The sequence below is a fragment of the Tamandua tetradactyla genome, chromosome 7 (genome assembly GCF_023851605.1).
Source record: "Tamandua tetradactyla isolate mTamTet1 chromosome 7, mTamTet1.pri, whole genome shotgun sequence".
Classification (NCBI taxonomy): Eukaryota; Metazoa; Chordata; class Mammalia; order Pilosa; family Myrmecophagidae; genus Tamandua; species Tamandua tetradactyla.
In genome coordinates, this window is record NC_135333.1 from 7,830,361 (window position 1) to 7,854,185 (window position 23,825).

Genomic DNA, 23,825 nt, shown 5'->3' on the forward strand with positions numbered 1-23,825 from the left:
GTCTAGCACAATGGTAAATGTGCAATAAATTCATTGTTCAGTGAATGAATGAATAAAAAGTGTGACATAAATTTTGCTGAAAATTTTAGGAAACAGCTGTATGTGTGTGAACAAGTGAAACTCTCAATTCCTGGAAGCTACAATAAATGTGGATGGTGGGATATGTAGTGTTAGAATTGACATATCTTGAGTTCCCAAGGTGTGTAGAAATGTAAACTCATCTGTATAATGATTTAATCTATTAGCAGGCTATTTTGGAACCTCTTTCTCTCCTTTTGTACAAATGCTCTATGATGCAGATATAAGGGGAAGAAGAAACGAGTTCGGACTGGCTGGTTGAGGAGGCAGGTGGGAGTATTTTAGGAAGAGGTCTCCTTTGGGTCATGAAGGCAAGACCTCCTGAGCCTTGTCAGTCTAGGTAATGCAAGCTTAAAAGAGGAAGAGCTAAATTGCTCTGCATAAGAACTCTGAAAGCTTAGTTGTCATCAAAGAGAGGGGGAGAGGGGAACTTGGAAAAATGGAGAGATACTGACATATAAGGTTGACAAGGGAGGAAGAAGAGGAGGTAAGTAGGAAAGGAAGGGAGGGAGGGAGGGACAGAGAGAGAGAGAGAGAACAAACAACTAGAGAGCAGGTTGAGGTACTGAGAAAAAAGTAAGTGGCCAGTGCAAAATTCCTGATGGCAAGCATGGCAGGACTTCTAAAAACATGAATGTCTAATATTTGATTTTAAGCTGTTTGCTCTGGTGCTGTGTCCTTCCATTGTCCTTCACTTTTTGGAAAAGTCTGCTGTTCACAACTGCTTTGATAGTCATACTTTGGGAAATGTAGGAGGCTGGTCGGTGTCCAGCGTGGCTTCAGAAGCAGAGATTGCTGACTGTCCCCATATCTTTTCTCCCCTTCTATAGGAATAGGAATTTAAACTGACCACAGATTACATTTCCCGGTGTTCCTTGCAGCTGGGTGTAGCCATGTGGTTGCTCCCTGGCCAAAGGGACTTTAGCAGGTGACGTGTGAAGCTCCTGGGCGTGCCCTTAAACTAGGGTTGTGCCCTCTTTCTATTTTGTACTCCCCCGGGTGGCTAGAGGGGGTGTGATGGTGAGGAATTTTTGACCACTTGGATGAGATCAACCTCCTAGAAGTGGAGGTCTCAACAAGCAGAAAGATCCAGGAACCTGACAAAGTAGTCATAACATCAGCTTAGGGCTATTTATTTCTACTATCTCATAATAATGTGAGAAAGAAAGAAACTATCTTGTTTAAGTGATGTTAGTTTGCATCTCTTTTACAGCAGCTGAACCTCCATCCTGGCTGGTTCAGCATCTAAAGCAGTCTAGAGCAATGCTAAGAGCCGAGAGCCTGGGTAGAAAGTAGGTTGCCCGGTGGCCTGAGGCAAGGGAAGTGTCAGCTTCTCCTGGGAATCCTGTGAGGGGGGCACTGGACTTCTCACACAGGAGGAATTTTATCCAAGTCAGTTTTTAAAAATACAGGGAAAAAAAACAGGAAAGGACAGTCTGAGCTGTTCAGCAGACATCTAGTTTATACCGAAAAGTTTTCAACTTAGAATGTGGAAACTTCTTTTCTCTGAAAGAGAAATGACTGGTTGTTGAAAGAGTGATGGCTGGTGTGCTGGGATGAAAAAATTCTTGGACTTTCCTATTGAGGGATTTATTGACCTTTTATTATTAACCTGTTATAACCATCTCCACTCGAGAACTGTTGACTTTAGGATCCCTTCTCCAGGTGGTTCTGACTTCCCTGAAGTCACCAGAATATCTAGGATGTCTCTCTGAGGAAATGTTTTGGATCAGAGTAAACCTACGCCAGGGTTCTGCAGAACAGGAGGGATGTGCTGACCTTCCTGTGTTCCCTTCACCCGCATTCCAGCCCCCTCTCCCCACAGACGAGCTCAAAATAGCAGCAGAGGCCCATGCGCTTAGTGTTTCGAACCAGGTTCATTGATCTCCTTCTCTATTTATCATCTAAGTCATCTCCCTTCTCTTCTCTCAACCTGTTTCTCTCTTCTTCTAACTCTGATATATGTTCCCTGAACACATTCCTGTACAAACTATAGAACTCCCATTTTCAACTGGTGCTACCACTACTGTGGAATGCAGTATATCGTGTGAAATCCTACGCCCTGGACATGAACCCTGGTTGGTCAAGGAATATATCAGGTAGGGAAGTGCTATAGGATAAGATGACATGACCTATGCTGGGACAGATCCAATTCTGTGTCCCCCACTCTCCCTTCCTTGTCAACTGTCTCATCAAAACTCCAATTCAATTATAAAACAATTTACAATTTATAATTCTTAAGAAGTCTATTAATATGTAGGAAATGCTTAAGTATAAAATTGGTAGAAAAGATAAATGATGTATTTGCAATGTGTGCTCTCAGTGATATAGATATATATATATTTGTAGTATGGATTATGGCAATTCATCTTTTTGCTTTTTATTTTTGTAAATTTAGTGTTTTTCAGAATTGCTATGTATGTATTCTATAATAAAAGAGAATGAGATTCCTTTTGAAAAATCAGCTTTAAATTCACGAATTTGAAGTTCAATTTAGTGAACGTTGACAAATGTATATAGTTGTGTAACCACCATGAAAATTCTGAAATGTAACATTTTACCACCCTAAAAAGTTCCCTCCCACGTTTTTTGCAGTGGATTCCCTCTCCCCAACACCATCCCCTAACCACGAGGATCTGCTTTCCATCATTGTAGTTTTGTCTTTCCTAGAACTTCCTATATATGGAATTATACAGTATTTAATCTTTGATGTCTTCTTTCATTTGGCATGATGCATTTCAAACTCATCCATGTGATTGCCATAATTTAATATACCATAATTTATTTATCTGTGGATGGATATCGAGTTGTTTTCAGATTTCATGCTATTATGAATAAAATTGCTGTAAACATTTGTATACAAGTCTTTGGGTGGATATAAGTCCTCATTTTGCTAGAGAAAATACTAAGGAATGGGATTGCTGGGCTTTATGGCAAATATATGTTTAACTTCATAAACATATACATCCTATGTTCAGTGTCTAGTTCTATGTTTGTTTCATGAAAAGGTCTCAAGAATTGGTAGCTAGTGTTTCTACTTAATTGCCATCTCTAGGGTAATTTACATACCAAAAAGGGGATCCACTTAACCTAAAAGAGCCTGCTGAGTGGTAAAAACGCTGAGGAAACAATTGCATCATCCCCTACCCTATGTAGACTGTCTATTCCATAAGGGCTGGGACCACGTGTGCCATGCTCATTATTGCCTATTATTCTTACATAGTGGATGCTCAATAGTATTGCTGAATAGAGAGTTGAATGTGAGGGTCCTTGCCTACTCCTTTAGTTTCCTTCACTTCTCAGTTTCCCTACCAAATTTGTCCAGCAGGTAGTAAGTAATTCACGCAGAATCAGTATTATGTCACAGTGCCAACTCAATACCACCCACCAGCCCTTCCTCACCTTTGTAAATGTGTCTCTGACCTCTAACATTTATTTATTCATCTTACAGCTCCCCTTGTACTTTTCAAAGGAGTCCCTTCAGAGTGGCGTGCTGATACCTTTGAAAGTTTTTTCCTGAACTTCAATGGCAGCTGAACTTAGCTCCTTAGCCTCAGATTCTAAAAAGCATATTTACCCTATTGTCATAGCTGATTATTTTAATTTCTTCACGTTGTACTTTCATCAGCTTCTCTGTGTTTTTTTTTTTTTTTCTGAGAGTGATTAACCAAAACTGCATGTAGTATTCCAGGCACAGACGCCCAGAGATTTTGCATGGAGCTGGAGAATATTTTTGGCTTTATTTGTAGTGCTTTACTAAGCCTGCCCAGCATAAAGTTATACCCTTTGGCCTCAGGGATATATTAAGTCACGGTTTTTTCTGGAAATGGCTTCTAGCTCAAAGCCTGACATGTTACCTGTATAATTCGAATACTTTTACTCCCTTTGAAACACATGAGCCTCCTTTTTCAGATTCTTCTGGCTTGGGAAATAGTTGCTGTATTTTCAGAGTTTGGAATTTCACTACTTAGTAAAGACTAATATTTATTCTGGCTTCCAAACTGTTTATGGATGTGTTTAAAGAAAGGAGATTCTGTACCAAGGCTTTGGGAACTCATTATTTAATTTATTTCTGCATTTGTTTCCAATCTCCAAATCGATTCCCTATCCTAGAACATAATCAAAGGCTATTTGAAAAATTCTTAATAAACCACATGCACAGATTCTATCTTAGCCACCTGTTTGCTCTTTCAAAGAACCCAAAAGATGAATTTGCCATGATTTTCTGGGACAGAAATGATGGTGCCTCACGTTACTCCTGTGTGCCTCCAATTTACCTATTTACAGCAGTCTGTGGTCCCACCAGTTAGTATAACCTCCACCAGGTCGTCTGGGATGGTAGTATGATTTACTGCTTCCTTCTTTTTTTCTAGCTATATTCTCTCAGAAAAACTCTGCTACCTAGTCACGGGGGATTTTTGTTTGTGAATATGACCTTTTTGACTTGTGGTATTAATGGGGTGTTTGCCTTTAAGAAGGCATTTTCAAAACCTAAAGATTTTCTGCAAGTTATTTGCCTTTTTTCTTTAGGCTGCTTCCTTCATTGCCAGGGCTCTATTTCCTGGCAGGATTAGTTTGCCCTCTTCCTCAGCATACTGAATTTAATTACATCGTGATTACTATTACACAGAGTTACTCAGCACCTGTCTTTTAACAGTTGAGTGAACAGCCCAATATCTTTCCTTTCCTCATAGGCTCTAAAACGACTTGTTCTTATAGGCAAAACCTCATCAGCAGGTGATAGAGAGGAGACATTCTGTGTGTGGGTTACTGATATTCTCCATTATTACCAACTGCCCTTAATTTGGTGTTTCCTCTCTCAGTTCAGTCTTGGGGCTATGCTGCTGGCTGGGCATGGAGTTATCCCTCGGTTTCTCTGTTCAGCCCTTCTTCCCCTCCATGCTGAAAGAAGAGAAGAACACATGTTTTCTGACACCCATGACACACCCCTCCCTCCAAACAGCCCCATACAAAGCCCATTATTAGCCACTTAGTTATTCCATTCATCCCTTCTGTCAATAAATGTTAGTTGAATACCTACCAGGCACTGGGAACTGTGCTTCAAATACAAAAAAGTGGATCCTTCCAAGCAAGCTTTTGGCCTTCAGGGGTTATAATTGACTTTCTAGCTTGATGCTGCCTATTCTAATGATCAAATGTTAGTTAAATCAGAAAGTATGGGATAGGTCCTCTCTTCTCACCATGTTAATGACGCTGTATGGTAATAATGCTTACAGGTCAATATTTCTGCAACCTCAATCCACCAACATAGAAGTCTAATCCTTCTGTGGAATCTCTCTTGGTCTGCTTTGACCCCAGATTTTTCCCATCACTCTCTACCACCTGGGGTCTCTGACTACTTAATCAGCAGACATTTCCTTCTCGCAAAAGCTCAGACAGAACTCGAATACAAAGTGGAGTGAATACCTCTCCTGCCACTTCAAACTCTTTCAACTTAGAGGCTTTTAATTATTTAATTATTTGCTTGAGTATTTCCCTCCCTCTATTTTTTCCTTTTTTTTGGAACTAATAATTGTTAGATGCTGTATCTCCTAGATTGATCCTCCAGTTCCTCCATCTTTTCTATCTTCCATTTCTGTCTTTTTGTTCGACTTCTATGAAATCTCCTCAATTTTAATTTCCAACATCTCGATTGACATTTTTATTTTGGTTAACATTTTACATTTCTAAGAGTTCTTACATATTTCCTCATCATTCCTTTTGCCTCGGCTCCTGTTCTTATTGTATGGGTGCAATATCTTATGTCTGTGATGATATTTACTTTGTTTTCTTTATTGAGTTTTATTCTGCACCCTGAATTTTCCCTGTTTCTTAACTTCTTTTTCCTATTTGTTCTGGTTACCCTTTTTCATGTTAGTGGCTTCCCCAGACTATCTGCTTATTCCTGGCTTTATATTCTTATTTAGGATTCAGGCCTAGAGTAAGTTAGGGAGAAATACCAAGCTGCTGTAATACAAAAGCCCAAAATACAAAGACTTAATTAAAACAGACATTTGTTTAGCTTTCTCATGAATAGACTAGTTTAGGCTAGTGGGACAGATATGCTCTTCAAAGTCATTAGATGCCAGGAAAGGTGATTGCAGCAATCTGTGGCAATCAGCATTAGGTGTTGGGAGACGTGCGTAGGGAGAGACGACAGAGACTGGAGACAGCCAAGACAAATAGGGAGTTTTCACAAAAGATAGAGGGTCACCTCAGCAGCTCATGGTTCAGGGCAGAGCTCCAGTCTCTCGAGTGGAGCCTGACAAATGCAAGGCACAACCCCAGCCTTAAAAGAGACCAGGAGTGAGAAGTAGGAACATCTCAGGAACAAGGCTGAAGTTGGTGTGCTTGAAGGGTCCTAAGACACCAGTAACTCTATATTTGCCGCAGACTGAGGCGATAACTACATCAGTGCTGCTTGCCTTAGGCTAAGATTGATTTGGGGACCCTGCAAAGGAACCGGGCATGTGTATGGGGTTAAGTGATTGTCACTGTGGGGCTGTGGTTTCTTAAATAGACTTTTGTTGTTGTAGTTGTTGATTGCCTTTCAATGCACGGAAACCAGAAAGAATCATTTTCTTATCAGAAGATATCGTATGCTGAGCTGATGAAGGTTGATGAGCAAACAATTAAAAATACATTGTAAGGATAAGGAAATGGAGATAAAAGAAGCCAGAACAAGGGGACTGGACATTTTTATATATGCTTGATCAAGGACAAAATAGTAATTTATATATACGGAAAAGGGAAAAATATATAAAATGAAAATTAACTGGCTAAATGAAACACTTTCTAAGACACGGAATATAAATAGGAATGTTACAAAATGGAAGTGGGGCAATTTACTGGGAGTAACATCAAGAAATGCTTCAAGTTAGTAAGTAAAATTAGAATATTAACACAAAGCTCAAAAAAAGAAAATTGGAAAAGACCAAGTGTTTTAGTAATAAAAGATACAAAAAGGAAAGTATTTTTCCTTATTAGATGGACATAGAAATATGATTTTAAGTGATACCTCCTGGATAGAGATATATTCTTCAAGACCCCCATCTCTTTCTCTCTGGACCAGCAATGGGAAGGTATAAATTGAATGTGAAGTGAGGAAAAGCTGAGGGAAAATATCTGAATTATATGTATCCACAAATTTTAATTATTTACAGTTTTAAGTACTGATCAAACATTGGTGCCATTTTAGAGAATTTGTGGAAGAGAAATTTGGATATTAACAAAAATAATAGTTATATATCTATAGTATTATAGATATAATAGTTATATATCTATAATAAAAAGAATCTAGAAGGCTTCCGACTGTTAAACATAACCTCTAGATCAGGAAAGGAGCTGGAGGAAAATAATGGCAAAACCAACTTAAAAATATTTCAGTAAGAAGAGTAACAAACAGCATGGCTTTGTAAAGGCCAAATCCTATCAGACTATAATAATCTCCTGTAAAAGAATGACAAGTCTGCTGGGTTGAAGGAGAGGTAATCGATATTGGCTATCATGATTTCAGAAAGCATTTTGATTCTGTTTGGGAAGCAAAATAAATAAGATAATTTCAGGTAGTGATAGCCAGGTAAGAAGGAAATAAAGCAGGGTAATATGAAAGGAAATGATGAGTAAAGGCGAGTGCTTTAGAGATGCTGGTCAGGGAGGTTGCTCCGAGATGAAGCTTGTGCTGAGATCTGAATAATGACAAGGAGCCAATCCTGCAAACATCCCGGGGAGATTTCCCACAGAGGGAGCCGGCAGTGGGTGGCCTTGGTCTATGTGATGAATGGAGAGAACGCCAGCAGGTTTGGACAACAGTGAATACGGGAGAGGGGTGTGAGATGATGCAGACAGGTGGAAGGGCACAGGGAATGCAGGGTCTTGTAGGTGTAAAGCATATGGATTTTATTTAAGGGCAACGGGAAGAGGACAGAGGGTATTAAGTAGGGGAATAATATGAACCAACTCCTGTTTGTAAGGGCCATTCTGGCTGCCATGCACGGACTGGAGTAGAGTGGGCAACAGGGGAAGGAGAGAGATTTGTTGAAGTAGAGCAGCGGGTGGCAGCTTGGAGAAAGGCATTAGCAGTAGGCAGAATTAGGAGTGGCCAGATTTGCAATGTATTTAGAGGTAGGACTTGCTGGTGGATGAGATTTGGGGAGGAAGGAAAGAGGGTTCATCCATGGATGATGACTGAGTCTTTGGCCTTGTTAGTCATGCATCATTACTTGACATGGAGAAGACTCAGGAAAGAGGGGACTGGGGGAAGAGATTTGGGAATCGGGAGCTCGATTTGGGATATGTGGTTTTTGAGCTTCTTGTTCTCCATCCAAGTGGAGGGGTTGAGAAGATAGTTGGATATAATCCTGGAGTTTAGGGGAAGAGGTTGGAGTTGAGATAAATAATTCAGGAGGCACAGAACAGAGATGACATTTACATCGTCTCATTTGGATGCTCACGATATCTCTGCAAAGTAGTTATAAATAACAGTAGATGAGTATCAATTTTATGAGTAATCCAGGTATGACCAGCTAGCCAAGAAGAATGGTGTTTCAAAATGGAATTTTACTTAAAAGGGAAATGGAACTAGAAACTATGTATAAGGTGTTAAATTAATAGTCTTGTATGACCACTGAGAGAAGATATTTTTAATTATTACAGACAAAGAAGGAGCCTGAAAAAAATAGACGCATTGTCTCTATATGTAGGAGATTGTCAGTGCATTTGGCGGATGCTATACTTAAACACATAACTATAATCCCCGGATACATAGGATGCAGGGCTGCGGTTCAGAGGAAGGCTTTTCAATACTGATCAATGAGGTGTCTTTGAACTAGTCCTTAAAGGATGGAGCAGATTTTGACAGATTTTGTAGTGCTAGATGGCAGAAGAAACAGCAAAAGAAAAGGCATGGCTGAATAATGCACATGTTTTATCTGAGGAAAAGTAGTTTGGTTTGGAGCACAAACAGGGCAGAACTTGGAAATAAATATTGTAAAGGTATGTGGAAGGCTGTATCATAGAGGGTTTGAACGTAGTTTGGTAGGCATCTGGGAGCCAGTGAAGGCTTTTTGGGCAGAGAAGTAACAAGATGGAAACACGTTATAGGAGGTGAAAGATGACTCATGGTGGAAAAAGACAAGAAACATGAAGATTAGTTACAAAGTCATTGGTACCAGCCCTCTCTCTGATGTCAAGGGCTAGACTGATCCCAAGGGGTAGACCATGTTTATTTCCATCATCTACATGTAGGCCAATCCTGACCCTGGAAACCAGAATATTTATTGTAGTCTGGGGCTTCATAATTTTAAGAAAATGATAAGATAGTAATAAATAGCCTTCAAATCTTGAAAAACTAATTTCCCCTAACAATTCTGTGTAGGAAGGCATAAATTGGATTTTATTTCTGAGCAAATACAAGGCCTGTCTGCTTCCGGAACTCACTTGGCACTCCAAGAGCTAGCTGGACCCCTAGGGTTGGCTTGAAACCAGGACCAGATCTCCTGGGGCTGCCAGAGCCTTTTATAGTTCATTCTAGCCTAGACTCTATTTTTATTTTCCACTCTGGAATGGGGAATAGGGGGTAGTAGCATAAAAGTGATAAAGTGCTCAAACTAACCTGCAGACCACTGCCTCACCACTTAGCAGGTGTGTAATCTTGGTCAAGTTACTTCTCCAAGACTTGGTTTCCTCTTCTCTAAAATGGCAACGCTTGGAAGATTAACATAAATAATAAAAATATAGTGCCTAGAGTATAGTAAATGTGCAATAAATGAAGCAGTCATTATCATCATCATCATCATCATCATTTGCAACATTACAAACGTTGCACCACCATGCATTAGTTTGGACCCCAAGAGTCAGGTCATGTTACCGGAGGACCGACCACTCGCACCGAGGGCCAGGGGGCCCGGCTGATACTTATGTCTAGGATGCCAGAATTGTAATATTTTTGAATACATATAATAGAGATATAAATAAAATGGAAATTTTATAAGCTTTTGGTTTGTTAAATTCTGAAATGGGACAAGAAGAAATGCTACGAAAACTTTCCTAGAGATTTTAAAATTAGAAATCTGGGTTGAAAAAGAATGGACTAAACATCAGGATGTTAGGGCCTCTCAAATTCTAATTTTATAATGACCTAATGACAATGTTAGAGGGTTTAATTTCAGCATTAATTTCTTTAATTTTTGGGATCTTAAGTGAAAGATGCATTAAAATGACACTGAGCATTTTAGCAGATTTTCTGTAAAACTCATGAGGAAGACGGTAATTTTCTAATGCTTATATCCATCATTGGGAAGCTTAATATGAAAAATCTTATTTTTTCCTACTTTTTTCCTTCTTTAAGGATGTCTAGAGTTCTATCAAGTGAGCAGTAGGCTACTTTAGATCATTCTGAGTTAGATGACTGCATAAAAAAACTTGTAACTTTTTCAAAAAAAAGGAAATGCGAATTTATTTCTTCTCTTGCATGATATAAAATTAGTCATAAAGGAAAAAGCATTCCCCAAATTTGGACTAAAAACTATGGAGAATGTCATCTTCTAAGCTACTTGGATTTATAATTAATTGAGACCTAAAATGGATGTGTTATGGGAAACTCAATGTCTGTTGAGTATAGGATTCCAATAAAGTGATATTAATCTTACAAATTTTAATAGTGAGTGGCAAAATAACTATTAGATATAATATGCATTTAGAGAAGAAAGAAACGTTTTTGTAAAATTTACAAAACCCATAAGTTTCAAGCATTGGATGTCTGTGAAAATTCTAAATAAAATTTTTTTTCTATTTTATGAACTACAGTTTTCACTTATGAAATTGTGGGTTTGCTAATCCTTCACAGTTTGAGTCTGCAGTAAGAATTAAAGATGTTGAACATAAGTTTTAAGCTGTATCAAAATTTATTTCTTTCCTTCAATTAACACTATACTTAAAATTGAGTTTAGTTCTCATTCTTTATGACATTTTCACTGAAAAAATACATTATCATACTACAGTTTATAGGAAAAAGAAACTAGGAAATGATAACCAAACCAACCAAAATATAACACTTTTTAAAATACTGTAAGTAAAAGCTTTTCATAGCTTTCACTGAAGTCGCTTCTTGGAAAAGTTAAGTTTTAAAATGATAAAATATGTCAAAGTATTCAAGAGAACCAAAATCATTATTATACTCAGATGCCTACCACCAGTATCAATATACATGCCATATTTGCATCAGTTCTCCTTTTAAAAAGAAATAAATATTATCGTATAATTTTCAAACATGTTATGCTTCTAAAAATACTTTTATAGGTTAGGGCTTGTTTTAATTTCTTTGGCTGCTCAAGCAAATACCGTGAAATGGGTCAGGTTAAACAATGGGAATTTATTTGCTCGTAGTTTTGAGGTTAAAAGAAAGTGCAAATAAGGCTGTCATCAAGAAGATGTTCTAGAGCTGGCCGCCAGCCTTGGTCCTGGGCTCCTCTCTCACGTGGCAAGGCACATGGCTGCCTTTCCTGGTCTCTCCCTTCTCTTCCGAGTTCTGCTGAATTTCAGCTTCTTCCTTTCATGGTTTTCTCTCTCTGTATGAATTTCATTTGCTTATAAAGGACTCCCATAATAGCATTAAGACCCATTCAGCTTGGGCAGAGCCATACCTTAACTGTGTCCTAACAGTGGTTCACACCCAAGGGAATGAATTAGATTAAAGAACATGTTTTTCTGGGGTACACACAGCTTCAAACCACCCCAGGGATCTATAAATCTCATAGTATTGTTGTGTTTTTATGTTTTAAAATCCACGTAAATGGTATTAACCAAGGGGATATTTTTATAAACATATTTTGCTTTGTGTTATTGTTATTGAAGGGTACATATAGTGGATAACAATAATCGATTGTTAAGGTGATTTAGTATTATATCACTTATGTTGAGAGAATTAAAGAAGTAATAAACAACTTGCTAGAAAAGTTGACAGTGTAGTTAAAATGCTGAAATGAAAGCTAGCAAGTAAGTGATTGTTATACTTTACCCATTGTATGGGTAGAATGGGGTGATATTCAAATATATATTAGGTATGATTTCTTTAGTTTTTTATTGTATAATATAACATATATACAAAGCAAAGAAAGAAAAAAGCAGTAGTTTTCAAAGTACTCTTCAACGAGTAGTTTATAGGACAGATCCCAGAGTTTGTCATGGGCTACCATACGATCATCTTAGATTTTTCCTCCTGGCTGCTCCAGAACATTGGAGGCTAGAAGGAATAAACATTTTTTTAGCATCACAATTGGCTTGTTTCTTTTTTTGTGAAGGATAAAATATATACAAAAAAAGCAGTAAATTTCAAAGCACATTGCAACAATTAGTTGTGGAACATATTTCAGAGTTTGGTATGGGTTACAGTTCCACAGTTTTAGGTTTTTACATCTAGCTGCTCTAAAATACTGGAGACAAAAAGAATTATCAATATAATGATTCAGTAATTATACTCATTTGTTACTACCTTCTTTATATAACTCCATCATCACTTTTTTTTTTTTTTTTACATGGGCAGGCACCAGGAATCGAACCCGGGTCCTCTGGCATGGCAGGTGAGCATTCTTGCCTGTTGAGCCACCGTAGCCCACTCTCCATCATCACCTTTGATCTTTCTATTCCACTCTCTAGGAATGTTTGGGCTATGGTCGTTCTAAAGTTTTCATGTTGGAAGGGGCTGTCAATAATGCGGGGCAGGGAGATGAAACTAGCTGATGTTCTGGAGAGGCTGGGCCCTCTAGGTTTCAGGACTTATCTGGTCCTGGGACCATCTGGAGGTTGTAGGTTTTGGGAAAGTTACCCTAGTGCTTGGAATCTTTGTGGAATCTTATATATTGCCCTAGGTGTTCTTTAGGATTGGCAGGAATGGTTTTGGCTAGGGTTTGGTACGTTATGATAGGTAGCAATGGCTAACTGCAGCTTGCATAAGAGTGACTTGCAGACTAGCCTCGACTCTATTTGAACTCTCTCTGCCACTGATACCTTTATTTGTTACACTTCTTTTAGTAGGTATGTTTTTAATGAAGAAGCTGTGTGAAGTTCTCATTAAAATACTTGAAAAGGTTAGTTAGATATGTTCTAAGTTAGAAGGAAAAAATGATTAAACATTAAATTATAAGCCAGTTTCAGAATATAGTTATCTCTGATGGAACATTTTTTACCTTGAGCACCCTGATGACATAAAGGTTCATAAAATTAAAACTCTTCTAAATAATTATGGTTTAAGAATCGGTTAGTTGTTCTGGATTGATATACAAGAATATGCCAAGTACCTAGGATGACTAGTACACCTCCTTAAGGTAGGGCACAGGATTACTATTCCCGGCCAATGAGGAAGAGTATTTACAGAAGTATTCTTTATAGTTTCCATTCAACTGGAAACATTCAAAACTGGCCCAGTAAGTATAAAGTTAACAAAAGTTGAAAATAAGATGTCAGCTGCATGGTACATACTCAGCTGCAAAATGTGGAACTTAGGCAAACTGATGCAAAATCTCTATTTTACATCTTTTAAAGATTGGCGTTTGGAACGTCAACTTTACTGTGCACATACTTATTTTTAAGTATTATAAGAGAAAGAGCTGAAGAATAGGAAGAGATTAATGCTTTCTTATCCAAATTATCTCAGACTCTGTATTTTCTTACAGCCATTTGTGAAATGGGGCTTGAGTGAACTATTGCTCGGAGAATGGCAAGCGCTAGATACTGATATCTGTGGTGGAATGCTCAGATTTCTCGAAAAGAAGATGACTTTATAGTGAGGATGACGATAACACACAGAGTTTAGATCTAGCAAGTGATTTAGACTTACAGATATTATCTCATACTTTATTGCAATTCCCTACTGAATTAAGGTTTGCACTTCTAATCTAGACGTACTATCGTATACCATGATATCATACCATGTAACGCGCTAAACGCTTGTTGAATTAATTTATTAATTAAGATCTGAATATCCCAAATTCGCACTTCGTATGGATATAACAAAGATACTAAAATATCAACTATTATTTGTGAAAAGCACGGTACAGCCAAAACTAAGTACTGAAGAATTCTCATGTTGAGCGTGAACAGAGCAAATCCAAGTTTAAAACACAGTACCAAATGTTAGGTAACATTTTCTCGGAGATGACCCACCCAGAGCGTCCAAGTGAAGAATGATTCTTCTGTACCATCGTACAGTGGAAGCTTACTGCTATGGTCCCCTCCAGGAAAAAGGACCATCAAGTCCTGGGCTTTAAGGTCCGAAGGGGTAAGTGAATGAGCCTAGGGGCCACCGTTGCGCGCAGGTATAACCGGCTGTGCGCTAGCCCGATGCGCGCTGGTCCTGGATACCCAGTGCAGCCAGTAAGCGGCGCTGGGCCTCGGGTTTGGCGGTACTGAGGAAGCCGGCTGCAGATTACCTGCAGCAGTGGGGGAGCCGGCGAGCTCCTCCCCGCCCGCCCCCGTTCCCCACCCCCACCGCGGCACCAACCCCGGTTCCACCAGCTCAGTGCATTTGCTCGGAGGAGCCGGGGCCGAGCAGTCAACCTGCCACTGGCAGGGAGCCGCGCGGCGGGCGAGGCTTGGGGCTGCCGGGGCTGCCTGTCCGCGTCCCCCCGGGTCCCGGGCCCCCCTCCTCCCCCACAGTGCGGTGCAGAGAGGCTCCGCCGCCGTGCTCGCCCCCGCCCGCCCGCTTAGGAGCCTCCTCCTCCGCTCTGCAGGCGGGGACCGCCTGGCGCTCGGCACCCAGCAGCCGCGGTCTCTCTGCCGCTCCCCAACTCCCGGCAGCAGGAGCAGCAGGAGCAGGAGCAGGAAGCGCGAGGGGCTGCAGCCGCCGGGCTCCGCGGGGCTCGGGAGCCGGCTCCGGCGAGGAGGCTCGGAGCCATGGCCGATGGGGGCGAAGGCGAGGATGAGATCCAGTTTCTGCGAACTGTAAGCACAGCGCATTTCGTGTTCTCCTAGGGGAAGGGGGCAGCAGGGGCATCAACTAGCCGGGTCCGGGTCATAGTGAGAGTGGGGAGTAGATTCCCGGGCGGCGCGGGCGTGGGTGAAGGGGTGCCCACGGGGTTGCTGGAGGAACTGGCATTCACCAAGTGCGTGCAGGTGTGTGGGTTGGCGGGGCGAGGGAAGGGAAAGACACGTACGTGTCTGTGCGTGTGTGCGTGTGCGTGTGTGTGTGTGCGTGTGTAGAAACAGGAGACAGCGCGGCGAGACCACGGCGGGCGGGAGGCGCACGGACTCGGTCCCCGGGGGCACGGAGGACCAGCGCCTCCTAGCTGCTGGAGCCCGGGCGGGGGTGACCGAGCCGGGCCTGACCCGCCCGCGGGGCTTGAACCTTCCGGACAGTCGGGGAAAGGGGTGCCGAGCTGGGTGGTCCGATGGGACTCGGGAGCTGGCTGGGACGCCGGCACTTGCAGGGAGCTCTGCCAAAGCGCCGTTTTTGGGGCTTTCGGGCTGGACTCGCGCGCCGTCTCAGAACCAAGAAATCGGTTCGCGTACTCGGCGGAGCGCGCGCCGTGGTTTGCAGGGGAGGCGGGGATGCCGGACGCGGCCCGGAGATTTCCCCCAAGTCCAGGTGCTGCGAAGGGAGGGGCGGGGAGGGGGGGTGTCGCCTCCGCGGTCATTGCGGTTCTCGGGGTTGGTCCCTTGGTGGTGCGGTGACAGCTTGCAGAGCATGGAAGGGCTGGGAAGCGTGTGTGTGTGTGTGTGTGTGTGTGTGTGTGTGCGCGCGCGCGCGCGGCGGGGACCGGGGGCGGGGGAGGCGCATCGTGAGCGTGTCGTTCTCCAAATGTTGGTTATCTTGAGTGCCGAGTGCACCAAAGTGTGTGTGTAAGACAGCTGCCTGGGATTTCCACTCTGGGTAGCGGGCAGGAAAAGGTTTGGCTCCACACTAATACAATATTTTTCTCCTTATGTACGTCTTGGCACTGTTCTCTCTGATTTGTTCTTCTGATTTGTTCGAGCACTGCAGATACTTACCAGGCTGAGGCATTGCTCGGCTGAAAGCTGGGACTGGAGAGCTCTTGACAAAGAAAATGCCAGAACTTCGTGTTAAGAATAACCTAGTTAACGTTAACAGCCTCTTTGTAGAGACGTTCCTTCTCCACTTTTCTCCTCCTCTCAGGATATTCGCTTACAGAATTTCCCCCACCCGGCAACCAAGGACTGCAGCTTCTGCTGCTTCTTTCCTCAGCAGTGAAAGATATCACTTCCCAATTAAAGTTACCTCCAAAATCACATAAAATCGTAGAGATGGTTGAATTTTGATATGTCGGGCAATAACTTTTAGATGTGAAGAGTCTTGGTGATTTTGGGTGTTGAACAAGTGAACCCAGTAAATTTGTCCAAGAATATTGTAAATGATTGCTTTTTTCTTTTGCTCTTCTGTTTTTTTGGGCACTCTTTTTGTGCATTCAGGAACAGGGAGGGCTTTGGAAAGGATAAAATCCAGGATACAGTTTATCAGGAGGTGATAGATGATTTGCCCTAATAGCTGCATGTTACCCACCATTGCATATGCTCTTGGAGTTATATTGACCCAGTGCCTGTTCTCTGGGAATATTTTAATGCTGCTATTTTTTATTAAAATATACATTGTCCTTAACTTTCAAAAACATGGTTAAACCACGTGAAAAGAGTTCGCTTAAAACTAAGGGATCTTTTAATATTCATGTGGACAAAACATACCGAATTTTTAAATTCAAAATCTTTATCATACTCCATGGAGTTAAAATTAGCTAGGAAATTTTGGAAGGCTTTGTGCACTCAAGGGCTTCCTGCAGGCTTAAATGTTAAGCCAATCTCATGGAGGTGTTATCAGAATACTTAATGGGGACTGAGGTAAGGAGCCTGCTGCTGGGTTCTGTACATATAAAGTAATGTTAACTCTGTGCCACCCGACAGCTGCCTGTCAACCAGAGCAACACCTTTGATAAGTGGGTCCTGGGTAGAGTTCTGGCAGTCCTAGGCTGGGATTTGTCTTTTAATAAAGCATCTTTGGGTGGTTGTGCTGATGATAAATGACCTTGAAAGTGGTAGCTCTTCAAGCAGAGTTTTTTTTTTTTTTGGTGTAGCACTGACATCTGAAAGGAAACATACTTTTTCTTCTGTATTTTATGTTTTAATATGGAAATTCTCAAATCCTTTACTAACCTCTCTGCCAACTGCCTTTGATGCTTTCTGTTTTATTCTTTTCACCTGCTTATGTTGATGGTTCAGTAATGCTATGGGGATTAGTAAGGCAGACTAGTTCTTACATTCAATTCAGTGCTTTTTTTCTGGGCATTTATTTCTTGGTCGGAAGTTCTCTTTTTCTTTCTTTCTTTCTTTCTTTCTTTTTAAGCAGTAGCCCAGGGAGTATTAATAATCAGTAAATCTAGATAAAATAGTTATAAATTGAAGATTTCCTGATAGTAATGAATGAAGCTGTTCCGCTTAGAAAGAGAAAATCGAAGTCATTAAGTGACTGTGATTATGAAGTTGACCAGACATTTCATGCATTCTGGTTAGAGCACCTTAATTATGTCTTGAGCAGATCATTGTCTATTGAGTTTTTATTCAGCACTCTAACACATTGAGACATCTTTCTGTTCAGTAAGCTTTTTTGTTTGTTTGTTTTCTACAAGAGGACCGAGGTCACTGTTAAGGGAAGCAGAGGTGAAATCTTGAATGGACTGTATCCATGAGTTATGTTTGCTGTCGTACATTAATTCTTCATTCGTGAGGGGGAGTTTTGTCACTATTTGGCCTAGGCCTGTCCCCTCTCCATTTCTTTTCCATTATGCTATTGCTTGTGATTTTGCTAACATTCTTACAGAAGCCTGTTTATATAGCTAAATGATCATCTTTAATTCGCCGGCTTCCCTACCAGCTGGAAACATGCCCACTCTGATCCGTTTGTCTTTGAGAGAGACTGAGAATATGTACGCGTAAGCTGGATGTGCTGGGACACTCAGAAGAATTCTGTAATAATAGAAGCCCCTTTTGCCTGTGGTGCGTTTGCTCATTGTCACATCCAATCATATGTGTGCTTTGGAAACTGTGGCTTATTTTAAAAATTTTATTAGCTTACCAACCTTGCAGTGAACTGTAATTTGATAGTTAAGAACATGTATCTTGATAGTTACTCTCCTCTTTTTTTTTTCTTCAGAATTTTATGGAAAGATTTCCTCTGACTTTAAGAAAGCCATGATATAAAGTGACCTTGGTCAAGGATTAATTTTTCTAAGCACTCTGCCTTTCTTTCATTTGTGTAAGCACCATTGAGTTATTCTTGGGGTATATTGTGTCATGTAGTTTTGATTTATGCATTGATAGAGACGTAAAAGTCAGTCTTGTCTGCAAAAATTATTCACGTAGGAATGCTTCTAGCTGCCCCCCTTCCTTTGCAGAATGAACTATTTTACCATCAACTCCTCTTTAGTGCGCATACATTTTGCTCCACAATGATAGGAAGCGTCTTAGAAAGTATTCGGTAATTAATAATAATAATATAGATGTCAATGTGCAACACTTCTGTGAAATCGGTAGGGCAAAATTTTTTAGCCCTAGTTTGTAGAGGCATAGAAAGGTTAATTGTGTGAGGTCAGTGGCTCAGCAGTGCAGAACTAGCACTAAAACTTAGATCTTAAGCCAATGTCCTTTCCAGGAGAGAAAGCCTCCTTTGTCAGCTGTTTAAAGTTTTATGGCAAACAGGATACCAAATCAGTTTTCTAAGCTGTAGGAATGTCACAGAGTGCAAATGGAAAGGCTCTGAGTGAGCAGTGAGAAGGACTTGCACCTTCTGCCAGCCACATTGATAATAAAGCTACTTTAGATGGATGTGCAATGACATTTTCTCCAGGAACGTGGTGGAAAGCCCCAGTCCAGGCAGGCTTTTGCCATCAGACTTTTTTGTTTTTTTTTACTTAGAAATTGGCATGTGCACATTGGCTGGAAGGGCAGGATTTGAGACACTTAGGGCATTAATATATATGACATTCACTGTTATTTGCATTTTGGCTTTATTGTGTTTTTTTTTTCTTAATTACTTGGGAAAAGATTCCAACTTCTCTGTGACTGTATTTCTGTAGATAACCTTTGATGGAGAGGGAGAGATGACGAAGTACACATTTGTCTCCTGAAGCGCTGATGTTATGGAAATTTTACCCAGAAAAGCATTTGTTGAATATCTACCGTATATATCACATGATATTTAGGTGTCAAGGAAACATTCAAAATAAGTAGAGGCTGGCATGGAACAATGAGAAGGTAAAAGCATGTATGTGACACAGAACATTATACTTAATCCAGCTCCTCCCCTGCCCCGCCCCCGCCTCAATTTTTCGAAGAAGAAAACTGAAGCTCAGAGAGAAGAAATACGTAGAGTAATTCACAGTTTATAAAGTTTCAAAGGTCTGCTAAAAGGTGAATCGTGCATGGTTCTTCTTGATGGAGTAGAACCTAGCCCCCTCTTACTTTTAACCTTATTTTCACCTTCACACATCTCACCGTCCAAATCTGCCCCTTCTTTTTCAGCCACTGAAAAGGAGGTTTCTTTCCTCCTTTCTAAGGTCTACAATCCCTCATGCCCTAGATATCAATACTTTTCCCTGCTCCAGGAAGAAAATTTGGCTGGTGGTCCACCTTTTTTTTTTTTGTTCGTTTCCCCTCCATTTATTCCTACTGTTTTATCTTGAAGCAAGCTTATTTGTCCCATTTCGACGTTTCTTTGTTTGACCCTGATGCCTCATTTAGCTGCAAAACGCCTTCCACTTGTGTTCCCCACCCACCTCTCTCTCCACACCCCCTGGTAATTATCTAGCCTCCTTGTTAAAGCTGCTATACTGGATGTTACCAGTAACCCCCTCCTTGCCACATCCACATGTTTCTCTCATCCTTGTTTCCTTAGATCCCTTCTCAAACCCTATTAACCTTATCTGCCTTTTTGAAATGATTCTGTTTGGCACATTCCAGGTTATTTTTATACATTTCTGAACATGTTTTCATTCTTTCTACTCTAAATCTCTAGTTATTCCAAAAGATTCTGTCCTGTTTCCTAGTCTATGATTTCTGCCTTCATGACTTCTCTGCCACACTATCTAGAATCCTTCGAATAATAGTTTTAGAGTTTGAAAAGCCTTAACTACCGCAGCCACCTCTGAGAGGCAGAGAGGTTAAGCGAACCCTCCACAAAGCCACAGCCTCCAGATGGGAGATGGTCTGTAAACCCACCTGCAGATCTGACAGCTCCTGGCCCTCATTTCCAGTCCCCTTCTGGTGAAAGTCCCTGAGGTCAGCATTTCTTCGCTTCTGTAAGTCGCTCTTCTCTCCAGTGGCTCCATTTTGGTCAGTGGCTCTGAGGGTCTGGGCTTCTGGCTTAGATGCACCAGAGAGCCTAACCTCCAGGAAACCTGGGTTTGAGCCCTTGGAGCCACCAGTAACTAAGCTTTATGGAGTTGAGAACATTTTTGAAACCTCCTTGGTAACATACAGATAATATAATACATCTCAGAGGGATTTTTGAAGATCAAATGAAAGAAGTTATGTGAAATACCTATTAACAGTGTCTGGCTCTTTGGTAGGCACTCGATGCATTAGTGTCTTTCTTCTCTCCCTTTATCTAAATTGTCATCATCTAGGGCGGGCCACGGTGGCTCAGCAGGTAAGAGTGCTTGCCTGCCATGCCCGAGGACCCGGGTTCGATTCCCAGTGCCTGCCCATGTAAAAATAATAATAATAAAAAAAAAGATAAATAAATAGTCATCATCTCTTGACATGTCGTTTCTTGCATTCTGGCTCAGATACAGCTTTATTTTATACTTCATTTCTTTCTCATTTATACCCCAATCAGCGTTTACAGTTCTCCCTCTCCACAAGTCAGAAACCCACCTGCCGTGTTAACTGTCCTAAAACCATTGTTTTCAACCCATTTCACTATGGTTCCAGATTCCTGTCACATCAAGTCTAACTTTTCTACTAGGCTCATGAGGTTTTTTTTTTTTTTTTTTTTTTTGGCTTTTAAAAAGGGGAATTTAGGGGGTGCAAGGGTAGTTCAGTGGTAGAATTCTTGCCTGCCATGCGGGAGACCCAAGTTTGATTCCTGGACCATGCAGTTCCCCCCCAAAACAAACAAACAAAAAAGCCACCAAACAAAAATTCAACAAATGGTGCTGCAATAATGGGATACTCACATGGAAAAAGAATGAAATGTGACCCTCCCCCCCTGCCATACAGCATACAGGAAATAGAGGGAAATGTATTAAGTTGCAAGTTTACAGTTCTAAGGCCATGAAAATGTCAACATTAAGGCAAGCCTATAAAAATGTCCAAATTAAGGTATCCAGGAAAAGATACCTTGGCTCAAGAAGGCCGATGATGTTATGTTTTTTTTCTCAGCTGGAAAGGCATGGCGACATCTGCTAGCTTTCTCTCCAGGCTTCTTCGACAGCTTCCCAGTAGGTGTTTTCTTATGCATCTCTGAAGGTCACTGGCTCTGTAGGCTCTGTCTGTTCTTTCCAAAATTGTTCCCTCTTAAAGGGCTCCAGTAATCAACCCCACCTTGAATGGATAGAGACACATCTCCATGGAAACCATCTAATCAAAAGTTACCACCCACAATTGGGTGGGTCACATCTCCATGGAAACAATAGAAAAGATCCCATCCAGCAATATTGAATGAAAATTAAAGAACTTGGCTTTTCTGGGGTACACTACAGATTCAGACTGACACGTTCCACCTTTCCCCCAAAAGGCATGTTCTTTCCAAATGCAAAGTATACATCCCATCACAATATCACAACTAGGCTTATGACTCTTTATGACCTGGCATTGCCAGGCTGTCCTTGAATACCTTACATACGTTTTCCGTCTTGCATGGAGCTATCTGGGATCCCTACAACCAATTCTGATATCACCTCTCTCTGCATTGCTTCTTTATGCAATTTTATTGAAATATATTCACACACCATATAATCCATCAATATGCAATCAGTGGCTCACAGTATCATTACATAGCTTTTTCACATGCAACACTATTATTAATTCCTTGTAATAGTGGCATACATTTGTTCTAGTCCACGTTTGAACTTTCTTATATTTATACAATTAACCACTGTCATTGTCCACTCTAGGTTTTGCTGAGTTACACAGTCAGAGTTTTTATCCTCTGGTTTTCCTTCTGGTAACATATATGACTCTAGCCTTCCTCTTTCAATCATAGCAGAACTTAGCTTTCTTAATTATGCTTACAGAATTGTGCTATTTCTGAACTTTTACAATCAACCTTATTGAACGTTCTGTACTCTTTAAGCATTGATTGCCCCATCTCTGCCCTCTGTCTGTCTCCTGATAACCTATGCTTTTGACTTGAACTCTCAGAGTTTGCTCATTATGGTTGGTTCATATTTGTGAGACCAGACAGTATTTGTCCTTTGGTTTTCTGGCTTATTTCACTCAACATAATGTCTGACCATCTCTTGACCTTCCCATTTCCATGCATTTTATCACTCAATTGTGATCAGTCCCTTTAATGCTCTGTGGAAGGGTTGGGACTGTGTTTGGGTTATTAGCTCCCCATGATGTTTAGCACAGTGCTAACTGCAGGGAAAGTTTTGAGAGAAATTTTATGGCAAATAGCAGATTGGGACAAAAGAAGGACTCTCCCCTCTCACTTTATATGTGAAGATCACTTGAATGTGTTCAGATGCAGAAAGAAGGATTCTATTATGAGGGAAGTAGGCAAAGAGTGGTAGGTGGGAGAGGAGTGAATGAGTGTGGAAGTAGATTCTTTCTCGAGGGAAGGCAGTGGTTGCTTGGTTGGGAGAGCATCAGGGGCTACTGCATGGCAGGAGGGTACAAGTGGCCTCAGGTTTGCCAGGAAAATTGGAGAGAGGAAACTTTGTTGCAGTTACAAGTGAACAAAGGTGTAAGAGAATAAATTAAGGGTTAAGTGAAATTTAGTGATTGGCACTGCCCAATAGAAATACTGGATTCTAGTTAGAATTTGTAGATGACGAAGTGATTTCCAGGGACGTTGTGGGAACATCTTGCAAACATGGGAAGATCTCTCCGATGGGGCTTTACCAATACTTGGTTGTGCGACATCAGCCTGTAGAGAGAAGGTGTATTTCCTGGTTCTTGTGGCCCAATACAGTTTTTATGTTATTTCTTTGAAGAAATGGAAATGTGAGGCTTTACCTATTTCTAAGTTGGAGTGTTCAAAGGACATGCAGGTAATTGCTTCTGTGCTCATTACCCAAGCAGAGCTTTCCTTCCAGAGTAAGGATCAGAGAGAGCTGGAGCCCCCATATGTGCACCCAGGTGAGACTCCATTGCCTGATGCCTTTATCACCATCCGCCAACTGCTGTCTCTTCTCACTGGAAGAAAACTTAAATCTAGCAGGGAGTCAAGACGGGTATGAGGGCACAGTGAGTGGAACAGCAGAAAATGCCTAGGAGCTCAGAGGATAAAGGGGCCTTTCTAGGTCTGAGAAGGGTTGGGGCAGGCAGCATGCGGTGGTATGCTCAGCTGCTTACAGGGACTTTGGGCTCTTAAAGCGATAGTCCCAGTTTGTGCAGGGGAAACTGTAACCCAAGTGTGATGAGTGAAAGAGAAGTATAGCTGCACACTATCTGGAATAAACAACTGTGTGTGGCCCATTTATTTTTTTCTACAACACCAGCACTTTTTTCCCCTTTAAAATTTTTGTAATTAAACATTCGTTTTTTGAAAATCTATTCTGTTTTTATTGAAAACTTTTGTT

At 41.0% G+C, this 23,825-nt stretch overlaps 1 protein-coding gene across 1 annotated transcript in view; it reads left to right on the forward strand.

Annotated features, from left to right (window-relative positions):
• Positions 1–14,853: 14,853 nt before the first annotated feature.
• The window catches only part of RYR2 (ryanodine receptor 2), a 779,580-nt gene continuing 770,608 nt past the window's right edge, over positions 14,854–23,825 (forward strand). Inside the window, exon 1 of the mRNA XM_077168436.1 lies at positions 14,854–15,015. Coding sequence (XP_077024551.1) covers positions 14,968–15,015 — 48 coding nt within the window. The 5' untranslated portion in view covers positions 14,854–14,967. The remainder of the gene's footprint in view (positions 15,016–23,825) is intronic.